This window comes from Pleurodeles waltl, chromosome 1_2 (genome assembly GCF_031143425.1).
Source record: "Pleurodeles waltl isolate 20211129_DDA chromosome 1_2, aPleWal1.hap1.20221129, whole genome shotgun sequence".
NCBI lineage: Eukaryota > Metazoa > Chordata > Amphibia > Caudata > Salamandridae > Pleurodeles > Pleurodeles waltl.
Window position 1 is genome coordinate 26,532,808 of NC_090437.1, and position 12,125 is coordinate 26,544,932.

The 12,125-nt window shown below is 39.8% G+C and overlaps 1 protein-coding gene across 5 annotated transcripts in view; it reads right to left on the reverse strand.

Moving 5' to 3' along the window:
* Positions 1-2,196: 2,196 nt before the first annotated feature.
* EPHA5 (EPH receptor A5) overlaps positions 2,197-12,125 on the reverse strand; it is a 647,731-nt gene continuing 637,802 nt past the window's right edge. For 4 of the 5 annotated variants that reach the window (XM_069235711.1, XM_069235720.1, XM_069235739.1 and 1 more), the window contains 2 exons: positions 8,757-8,912; positions 2,197-3,174 (listed from right to left, as the gene is read on the reverse strand). In XM_069235711.1, the coding sequence (XP_069091812.1) occupies positions 3,069-3,174; positions 8,757-8,912 (262 nt within the window). In that variant the 3' untranslated portion in view covers positions 2,197-3,068. Of the gene's footprint in view, positions 3,175-8,752; positions 8,913-12,125 lie in introns of those variants that run through there. The other variant, XM_069235728.1, reaches the window with a different exon arrangement.

Consider the following 12,125-nt stretch of genomic DNA (forward strand, 5'->3'; position numbering starts at 1 on the left):
TCTCTGCAGGGGTTTTCAACTGATCTTTTGTTTCTCCGTATGACATCGGGTCTTCACTGGGTTACTGCTTGAAGGGAACTGATATAGTGTGACAAATGCTACCACTGCGTGCCTTGGCTGATCTGCCTATGTTCGATCTGCACACCTTTTCCAATACAGATGGCCTAAAAGCAGCTCTGAGGCTAACACTATGTAGTTTTTAGCACGTTACAGAAACTCCAAACAAGAGAAGAATTACAATAAATAATTGAGGTCATGTTGCAATTCATGGTCTGTGAGCAAGCAAAGAAAATATGATGCACATATGGAATCCACACTTTTTGTAGAAACCTGCACCTATTCATTTAGGGAAAAATTATTAAATTGAATAGAAGAATACTAAGAAATCAATTGAAAATATAAATGCTTTGATTTGTTCAGGTATTCAGTGGTGAGAATACAAAAAGATTAGAGCTGCAAATAATAAGTGCCTTTTACCCTTGAAGGCAACATATTTTTCCTGAAAGTGCACTAAGGGATTTTGTGGCTCGGACCAATATCACTGTTAGGATTAGATGTTTTGTTCATCTGTGCTGTGCAATTTAACCACCAGGGCAACAAAAAGCAAACAAAAAAACACCAGGCAGCATTTCCACTGTGCTAATCCGAGAGGGTGTCACATGCATTTGGCAAAAGTAGTTTTATTTTCAATTACATTTTTTCTTTTGATTTTTCCCCTCAAACTGGGCACCCCTTTTAGCTTGCCCTCCTCATGCCACCAAGTTCAAAGGAAAAAAAATGTAAATGAAAAAAATGAAAAAAGGATTGGAGTATCGATTATATGATTTACTATAGTACGAGCTGCGGATAGCTACACATTGCAGTTCATGCTTACTGCTGACCAGTACATTAATTTTAGCCTATTATTATTTAACAGATGGATTCAAAGGAGAAAATGTAACAATTTCAGTTGTTGTTATGGCACAGGCGCCGAATAATAGTAGCACTAACACGGATTGACCCTTAGACCGATTAAGAATGCGATTCCAGTAGGGGGAGGTAAGCGTCCTGGAAAAGCAACCGTGGTTTGTGTTGCGGTAGATTTTTCCAAGCCTCAATTAAATTGGAAGAAATTCCACCCACAACCGCATTTTGAGACAGCACTTGCCTAAGATAAGGAGACAGAATTTTAATGATTGTGTGATCCTTTTTGTGGTCACATGTTGAATATATTTTAATCTGAAACCACTGGGTTTTGCATCCGTTCTAATCCATACGGATTTGTGTTCGAGAGGAGTTGGACTACAGTGTTGGTAATGTAGAGGATGTCTTTCAGTGTATAGTACCATTGATCAAACGTTTTGTGTGGTGGTTTTTGTGAAGAAGTGGAAGGAGTATTAGGAAATCCTATAGTTGGAATCATGCTGCTTTCACTGCCTCTGGCATGTTATTTCGTGATTGGAAATGACTCCCAGATTATGTATTGTTTCCACCAGCTCAGAAAGGGACTCGAAAGATGGATACCTGGAGTTCCATGGAAAAGGCTGGTAAGTTAACTAGAAGTTTTCTTGACTTACTTTCATTATGGCAAAACCAATTTCTTTCTATTCGGGTTCTGGCCTCGGTATTCTGTAATTTCCCACTCATATTTCTAAATGTAGAGAAGTTGTAGTGCGATTGAGTGTTGTCTGGATGCCACAGACATTCTGGACAAAGATCTGCATTCATCTTGACCGAGTTGCCATATACATGAGAGCAAGATGAGGTAGTGGATTTTGGAGCCAAACCGAGTTCTAAACTCTCAAAATCAAATTGCCTATATTGAAGATATCCAAGGAAGTGTGTGCCCTCAACACTTGTGTCTTATTCCAAACGTTCAAGAAGATGGTCTATAAATTGCTTGCCAGACAGAGAAGTTAGGTAAGATTCAAAATCCCAAAGAAAATAGAGTAAAAATTTGTAATTTATATAGTGCTGTCACCATATTGCATTACATGGGGTATTTCATATACAATTATTATTAACCATTTAAAAGGGTACTCATATTATTAATCTCAGAGGAATAAATGGCTGAGTGAAACTTGGCAGGATTTTAAACAGTAACCTGCAGCTCTCACACAGATCTCAAACGTGAGAGCTCGATTCGCTGAGCTATTCTGTCTCGTACACGTTACATCTGGCCAGGTGGAAAGGTTCAATCCAGTCACATAAAGCAGAGACAGAGAAATGTCCTTTTATTGAAAAAGTTCTTTAGTTTCTTGTCACGTGTTTAAAATCTCTTTGTATGTTGTTAGGGCCGAACAACAACAAAAATACAAGCCAAAGGGGTAGCACAAAACCTGTACCTGGGTGTGTAGTAAACTGTACATTATTTACATATCAATGAGTTACAGCATATGCATCGATTTTCACAAAAGAGCAAACTAATAGCAACCGTATAACACAAAAAATAAATATATTGTATTTGCAATTGACCAAGCAACGATTTTTTTTACACTAGTCTCTAGTATTCTGTACTGTGTAACAGCACTTTTAATTTACAAAACAAGTTATCAACAAATGATCTAATCATATTGCTCTTTAATACACTGTTGTAGACAGACAGGACTTCAAGAAGACGTCAGTAAACTGCAGCTTTTGCAAGCCGGAAGTAGCTCCAAAACTCTTTTCCATTTCAAGTAAGTCCCTGGAAGCTTCGAAGTATTAACATGTGCTGCTGTAATTCGGTATATCAAGGTGCTATATACATTTAATGTACAGACAAAAGTGTGGTGGGAACTCTCACTGCAGAAGCATCAGAAAACGGGCAACAGCAAGGAGGGCCTGTCCGTTTTCATCTTCCATGCATAATACATTTACTTCATGAAAATGAACACACATAAATGAAGAACAGGATGGTTCTCTTAGAAAACACTGATTAGAAATATAGTGGCTGAGGCTAGGTAGGTCCGTTTGTCGTGGTAACTCTGTTTTCCATATTCATCTCCCCAGTCCCCACCCTCCCTCCGCCCCTCCCCTGAAATACAAATCTCAGGGTTGTTTAACAAAGTGCAGGTTTGCTTGCTTCAGGAAGTGGCGCTTGGCAATGGTTACAATGGCACCATCCCATTCACCAGCTGGACCCTCATCTCTTGAATGCTGCTCAAAATTTTCTTCTGGTGCCCAACGAGGGTCACGCCGAACCGTCTTAAATCCCTGTGAAGCAGAAGAAGTTAAAGATGGCTTCCATTAATCTACAGTGCGCATTAATTAGTACTGAATGTACCCCACAACGTTATCACATATGCAGAAGTAGCTGTGGGGGCATGCGTTCAGACAAACAAATTACACAGATGTTAATTGATTTTTGACCGTTTGTAAGGGCACTTAAATTAAGTGAACATTACAAATTTAATAAAGTTAAAATATGCAGGCTGTTATTTGTAAATTTTTGCGCTGTCATTCTTGCACTATATAACACTATGCAAACTATAGCATCAATTTACTTACCATTGTAAAGACCGGGATCCACGACACTAAATTGCGTTGCTTTGCAGGAGCACCTGAGCAATCTTTTGTAAATGTGGGATACAGTGAAGAATGGCTATTTTGCTTAAGGACAGGGAGCTGTGTTTGAGGAAAAGCAAAAGACGTTGGGGGGGGCAATGGTGTAACAAAGGTTCCGCAGTGCGGGGGCCAGATCTCCAGGGGCCCACTGCAGCACAGTACTCTGGCCTGAGAGCTCCTGCGTGATTCCAGGGTGGGGTGCAGGGCTCTGTGTACTGTGCGGGGGGGGGGCAAGTTTCGTTACGCCACTGGGTGGGGAGTGTGGTTTTAATTTGTTCCCTAGCATCTTTGTGCTTGCTTTGGCCTCCTGTGTGTAAATCTGACTCCTTCATTGTTTTTTAGATTAACAGAACTGTGCACAATGCCATTCTAGCAGACTCGCAATTGTGTCTTCAGTGTGTGAACGACCGAAGCTGTTCACTGGGATAAGTGTTTTAAAGCAAATGCTCAGCTACAAAAATATTTAGACTTGATTTTTTTTTTTATTTGTCAGAATGAATGTATTTTTTTTATATTGTCCGTTGAAAATTAGATGCTATTATTCCAGTTAAAAATTGATTTTCAGAGGCCTGGCAGCTCACAACCATTTTTTATCCTGTGCTTGCTTCTCTTCTATGATGTTCTCCGTCTCGCAATCATGGATGATTGGTTTCTCTCTCATATATATTTTCTTCTCATTCGAAGGACTTAGGTCCAGGTTTAAGTATTAAAAAAGTTACATTGTCTATTGTTGTAGCACACAACAGAAGCTTGGAACTCATGGCAACAAGAACAAACCATTTTAAGTGCAGCTTACATTAATTTGGTAAAATCGACTCTCCACAATGTGTGATGTCAAATCTCTGCAGAGGAGAGAAGGCAGTTGCCTACTAAACTGAAATTTTGACTAGCTTGTACGTTTTGACGCCATAGAGCAAGCTCACAACTGATTTAGGTCTGGAAGTGGGTTTAAAGGGCCTAAGCAGTCGGAATTTTTAAATCGTCAATTTGCCCCTATGCTGAACAAACTTATCCCAAAACAAATCCTCTGGAAGCATAGTTCGTCCATGGCCTAAAATGTTTCAAGGATTCATTGACAAGTTGCAATGTTTTAGCAAGGGAGTTAAACACATTGTTACGTTTTTTAATACATATTGATTTTGCAATATACACTGCTCTCCGTATATACAAATAGTTTGATCATAATTTTATTTTTAGGCCCACAACCTATACTTTATTGGAAGTGCTGACTGTCACAAAGTCCGTCTTCTAAGGCGATTGTCTGCCGAGTAAAGATATTTGAAAGAACAGGCCACCTGTCAGATTTGTAAAAAAAAATTATTGCAGGGAGAGACTTGCACACATGCTGGTGAATTATCATAATATTTTGGATTGATTGTGGGGTGCGTTAACCGGTATTTTAGGACTGGCGACGTGGAAGATTCACCTCGGATGCATTTTTAGAGCTACTTGGGATTGCCTCATCGAAAGGACAGCTTCGTTTTTCCATTGACAACTGTTGTTTCATCAAGTGAAGTTATTATTTTTTCAACACTTAATTGAAAAATGGAAACCATCTTTGGAATCTAGAAAATATTTCATCTTTGTCAATTATTAGATGCAAAACTGTGACATGCAGCACTCCCGGTTCGATGATCCAAGGTGCATTTTCCGTCAAAAAGAACCTACCTCTTACTTCGTCCACGTTTTTTTGGATTCTGTTAATGTCATTTGTTCATGAAGTGTCCATTTTGTTTTTATTTGCCTTCTGCTCTTGGAGTACATAAGGCCTCAGGGCTTCAGGACTTGGAAAGTGTTCTTTTGTTGCCAGTTTAGAGTGTGTGAAGTGACTAAGGTTGGTCCATTGTCCCTGATGCCTACCTGCCAACCCCACAGATAATGTCAATGAAGACCCTTGTCATGGTGGAAAGAACACCTCTCTAAGATGACAACATGCTTTCTTCCCTGCACTCCTTAGTAAAGGTTACTTTCTGCACGTTATCTTTCTACCATTTTGTTAGCACTGAAATACGAGGTAATTACACTACACATTTAACATTGCTACCAGACCATCCACTGACACTTTTAGTTAATGTTGTTGGTAATATTGTCAACCACCACTAAATACCAAACTCTCTCCTTCTCCACTATTGAAAACCATGCTTTGCCTCTTAGTTTTGAGTATTCTCAAGATTGCATTCTGAAAGACCTGGGATGTCTGTTTGAGTGTCAGGATTTGTTAGAGCCTTTTCATGTGGATCCATGGTACTTGTATGTATTTGAAACCACTGTACATTGTAGAGTGCTCACACCATCTGCATGGGGCAATTCCCAAATGTTGATGCAAAGAACCATTTAGGGAATGTTCTTTCCGACCTACTTACTCTCCTGGAATAGCCTCTAAGTTTATGGAATGTTCTATTGTAGTAAATTAAGCATAAGGAGATGGTATAGTGAGTGTTTCCAGGGGAATGGCAACTGTAAATGCTAGAAAGTAGTAACTTTGTCAACATCATTAATATATATATATTTTTCTTGTATTCCCACCCTATGTGCATCTGTAACCTAATCCTAAAAATGCAGTAATGTTCTACAGCCAAGGTGGGAAAATTTCACCAACTCCTCTACATTTTCAGGAGGTGCCTGATCAGTCACCTTCACAAAAAGACACTAGTCTCTTTTAAAAGCTATCAAACTGAATTACGCAAATTCACATTTTACTAATCTGTCAATTTACATGATTATGTTTAGGAGTGAAGGACTATGCCTGAAAACCTAAGATAGAAGTCGAATTTCAACAAAAAGAATAGCCTTTGGGATTTTGTGAATGGAATGGAGGAAAATGAAGAATATATACGCAAATCATAGACAGGAATACAATCTGCACAGATTTCCCCCTTTTTAGTTATTTTTTACTACTACACCAGAACAGAAGAAGAGTATCTCAAATGTGAATGTTTGGAAAGCTAATCTGGGTAAGCCGCAATTCTGCGTCATGTGACACACCTCATTTAAAAGATACTTTAAGGGTATGTAGAATGTATGTATTTTTAGGAGCAGAACATTATAGTATGTTTCCACTAAGTCTTATTTTGCGTTTGTTAAAATAAACGAGGACATATTTACACCAGCGATATTAGAACCTCGTCATATATCTTTGTTCTTAACTGGGATTTTGTTGCCTATGTACACAAGTAATCCATTGAAGCCACAATTGATAGAAGGGTTAAAAATGATCATTTTGAACACATGGCAGGAGGGTGGTTTATGGCAGCAAATTAGGGTTACTTAAAGGCAGTTAAACTCTGCAATTTACTAAAGTGGCCAATAAGTGGGGCCAGTGCAAAGGTTAAGCATCATTTAATTTAGCATTCATTCATCTGCATTTATCTTAACAAAGTTGTACAAAATAACCCACAAATACAATCAAGCATCGATTTATAATCAAAGTGTCAAACACCACACACAGAAACGTGGGAATGAGAGTAGAAAAGGGGCAAATGAAGATAAAAAAGACTAACTTAAACAGAGTCGGGAAGATAAAAAGGAGAACATGTTGTGACAAGATGGTCTGGGATGACTAACTGGAGATGCAAATGCATAAGTTGAATGTACTGTGGTGAACTGTTTTTTCCTGAGCATGACTATCTATGTAACCATATTTTCAGTGACACAGGTACAGGTTTGAAAAATACCGGTATGATCTCGTTAAACAATATGCAGCAATGAGTGAACTGCACTAAAACAGGAAAAGCTAAAAATGGAAACCATTCACATTGTGAGACCTGAGGAATTAGAACATGTATTACTGCTGTTACTGTTGTTTCAACCTTGAAAAGACACAAAACAGAGTGAAGCGTGCCTGCTGAGAGTAAATGTTTTGAAGAACTATAAAAATATAAATAGTGAACCTGAACTATAATTAGCAGTGGCTACATGCAGAAAACATTTAGTTGGTGATGCTTGAACATTCTAGTCAGGAGGCCATCAGGTATCTGTAGCACGCTATTCTCAACTATACATTTCTTGATGCTTTTATTACACATATGATAATGACTGCACAAGAAGATTGAATAACATTTCATTAAAACATCAAAAATGTAATTTGTTAAAATGAGAGCTAATCTCTGGAGCTGTTTCTTTTGTCACTTTGTCGTATAATGTGCAACCGTTTACTTTTCAAGCGCATAAAGGAGCTGTGCTTTGGGATTTTAAAGAAATAACATAAAACCTCTAGGGACATTCACTTAATGCCATGTTTCTACCAACTTAGAAATATAAAAAATTAACAATGTGTAGAGGTAACACATAAGGCGAAACAACAAAATGAGCCACAAAAGAGAAAAAAAGTTAGTAAACTGACTAGCGTGGAAAGTAAAAATGAAATACATGGGCAAATGCCTAGAATCCTACATTTGAACAGGTGTAAAATCCTCTCCCATTGTCAGTGGAAAAATAAGAGCTGGATTGGGTGAAATCAGTTTAGGGTAGGTAGGTTCTGTGAACAGACGACTATTCACATGAAGAAGGAATTGCCATAGAGTAAACACATCAATCTAAAGGAAACTGATGGCAGCAGGAAGTCTGAGGCCCATATATATAATTTTTTAGCACCACATTTGCGCTGCTTTTTGACGCAAAAATGACGCAAACATGCAAAATATTTATACTTTTTTAGCGCCGTATTTGCGCCGCTTTTTGACGCAAAAGCAGCGCAAACTTACAAAATACAATTATATTTTGCAAGTTTGAGCTGCTTTTGCGTCAAAAAGCGGTGCAAATGCGGTGCTAAAAAAGTATAAATATTGGCCTGAATGTCTAAGTCGCTGACTTCTCTATGATACCTTGACGTGTGCATGGCAGCCACAAATAAATCTGGGTCTCAACCTTTGGACATAGAACTCCTTCATAAGTCCTTAGTGGCCCTGTTGGAAAATGATCACATCTCATGGCACCTACAACATATGAATGTAATGTTTTTTAAATTTAATGTGAAGGTTTCGGTGCAGATAAAATCTGGTTTTGCTTGCATATAGGAGACTTACCTCCCAAATCTGCAGCACCTACAGGTCAGATTTTAAGAATGGCATGCAACTTTGTAGCTTATAACGCGAACAAGCCGACCAAAGGCTTGTGCATACTAGAAATAAAAGCAGAATTTCAAAGGAACAAAGGAATGTGCACAACTGATTCACCTTAAGCAACTTGCAGATGAACTGATGCTATCCAACCAAGTTGGAAAGGATACTTACTCCAAGGTCACCTGAGTCACTGCATCCATTGAGCCGTATCCATTTTCCAGAAACGTTTCTGTATACCTTCCCATTTTAATGGCCTCCAACCAATCACCAACTGATCTGTACGGACTGATTCCTAGGGGATTATGTTCCCCTAATAAATTGGATACTCTGAAAGAAAAAACACAAAAGACAATAGTGACGCCAGCGGTTCATGACCGAGCTAGGATACATAATTTGCCACCTCTGAGCCATGCACTTAACACTACAAACAAGGGGGCTTCATCTTGCTCAGATCTCCCTTTCCAGTAAACATGTGTATGGCTTTAAATGTTAATAGCACAGAACCATCCATTTATTAAAATATAAGTCACAATTTATTTACTAATGGAAAAAGGGTCATCTTGAAGCTGCTATTTGTCCACGTCAAGGTGTTGTGTTGAGAGCTTAACCACGAAGGTAAATTACTACTCAAAACATTTTTGCATATTTGTTCAGAGAAAATATGCGAAACAAAAGCAAAAGGAATTGTTGGTTCACAAATGTGATGGTCTACAAACCCTGGCCGAATTGCGCAGTACTTGCACAAATCTCCTCTAGCAGGAGTCTGATCTGAAAAGGCATTTTCTGGGCTGTTGTCAAGGTTAGGTGTACCTGTAAGCTGCTCATACAGACCCACAATGCACTATATACCCAGGTCCAATATACCTCACCAGTCTGATTTTACCACTCACCACCCAAAGGACTCTTTGTACTTCATTGCGGAATTGTAATGTTCGTATTCAATTTGCCCATTGAGGGAGGCAGAATATTTACTGTGCATGGTGCCTTTCTCTGAAAGGTATTACTTAAGTTATAGATAGTCAAAACTTCATCATCTTCTGGGAAGACATGGAGGCGTGGTGGATCTGTAAAATGTTTGCTTACAAGACCTTCAATTCCTCTTTGTAGTGAATGAATTCTCCCATATGTCCTCAAGCCTCTTCCACACTTATTGATGAGGGAGCTCTAAGAGTAGCCTGCAAATGCTCAAAAAATGGTCTGCAAGAACCCTCTGCTTATTTCCTTTAGAGTGATTTCTTAGCTGACAATGATCTCAGAATTTTTGGAGAAAGACTAGATCAAAAGACTAGGCAGAACCAATTTCTTCATCCCATGCAGGATTTTTAAGCTAATATTCATTTTGTAATTGTAATTTATTTCATTGCGGCATGTCTATTGCTAATAACATTGAAAAGAAAAATCAACCAACCACATGCTATTTTTGTTTTATTAATCCAATTGATAGAGTAAAAAAGAATATAAATTTACATGATATCTCATTTTGAAAGCCAGCCTCATAAAACTGTATATCTAAAAGTGTTTTTTAAGTTAAGATGTCTTTTACAGCAAATGTCCTGACATAAAGTTCCTTGGTTTTAAAGGAAAAGGAAACTAGCTCTGATAATCAAATTTAGTGTATATGTCCAAAGATACACGCACCTTTAGGCAGTACCACTAAATGCATTATTTTTTTACTGCACTGAAATATGTAAAATGTGATTCTATTACTGAATATTGACCCCCAGAATAATGCGCTACAAGAATACTGAGAACAAAATATCAAAAGATATATGCATAAAGGGAAGTATCGATTTATTATTCCTAACTCCACATCTACGTGCCTTGAAAATATATGCACCGCATAGATATATATATGTGGCGTTAGCTACAGAAAATTTAGACTGACCTGTCAATATTTTTTTTCAATATGTTGTCCTCGATATTGTGTCCCATCGATATTCTTGGGCGATAGTCAGGGTGCACATTGTAAAATTTACAAACATATGTTGCATAATGTGGTCGGGGTCTGTCGTTTCTTCACTCCGCAGGAGAGCGATGCGTCGATCCGGTCAGCACTCTCGGGTCCGGGCTTGCCTTGCGTTGTTTTTCCACGCACAGCAGTACTTGAGTCGGAAATACAGCCGCACGATGATCCGAAAACCCCACAGCACGGGTTGTGATCTCCCAGCCTCCATCAGCGATGCTGCGATTCGTTTCTCCTGCCCCGTGCGTCGATTCCTCGGTCGCGTTTCCTGCGAGTGTCATTTCTCAGCTGCGGAGCAGGTGGCGCGTCGTTTCTTCAGCCTCAGACCGGAGTTGCGTCGATCTTTTCCCCGCACAGCGCTCTGTGCGTGGATTTCCTTGTCTTTAGGCTGCCAGCTTCTCCTTTCAGGGTCCCAGGAACTGGATGGGCACCACAGAGCAGAGTAGGAGTCTCTCCAGAGACTCCAGGTGCTGGCAGAGAGAAGTCTTTGCTGTCCCTGAGACTTCAAACAACAGGAGGCAAGCTCTAAATCTAGCCCTTGGAGATTTCTTCTCAAGATGGAAGGCACACAAAGTCCAGTCTTTGCCTTCTTACTCTGGCAGAAGCAGAAACTGCAGGATAGCTCCACAAAGCACAGTCACAGGCAGGGCAGCTCTTCTTCCTCAGCTCTTCAGCTCTTCTCCAGGCAGAGGTTCCTCTTGTTTCCAGAAGGGTTTCTGAAGTCTGTGGTTTTGGGTGCTCTTCGTATACCCAATTTCTCCTTTGAAGTAGGCCTACTTCAAAGTAAAGTCTCTTTTGAATGTGAAGTCCTGCCTTGCCCAGGCCATGTCCCAGACACTCACCAGGGGGTTGGAGACTGCACTGTGTGAGGGCAGGCACATCCCTTTCAGGTGTGAGTGACCACTCCTCCCCTACTTCCTAGCACAGATGGCTCATCAGCATATGCAGGCTACACCCCAGCTCCCTTTGTGTCACTGTCTAGTGTGAGGTGCAACCAAGCCAATTGTCAAACTGACCCAGACAGGGAATCCACAAACAGGCAGAGTCACCGAAATGGTATAAGCACCTAAAAGTGGCATTTTCAAACACACAATCTTAAAATCAACTTTACTCAAAGATGTATTTTTAAATTGTGAGCTCAGAGACCTCAAACTCCACATGTCCCTCCGCTCCCAAAGGGAATCTACATTTTAATCAGATTTAAAGGTAGCCCCCATGTTAGCCTATGAGAGGGACAGGTCTTGCAACAGTGAAAAAACGAATTTAGCAATATTTCACTGTCAGGACATATAAAACACATTACTATATGTGCTACCTTAACCTTACACTGCACCCTGCCCTTGGGGCTACCTAGGGCCTACCTTAGGGGTGCCTTACATGTAGGAAAAGGGAAGGTTTAGGCCTGGCAAGTGGGTACACAGTTAAAACTGCACACACAGACACTGCAGTGGCAGGTCTGAGAGATGCTTACAGAGCTACTTATGTGGGTGGCACAACCAGTGCTGCAGGCCCACTAGTAGCATATGATTTACAGGCCGTGGCACCTCTAGTGCACCTTACTAGGGATTACTAGTAAA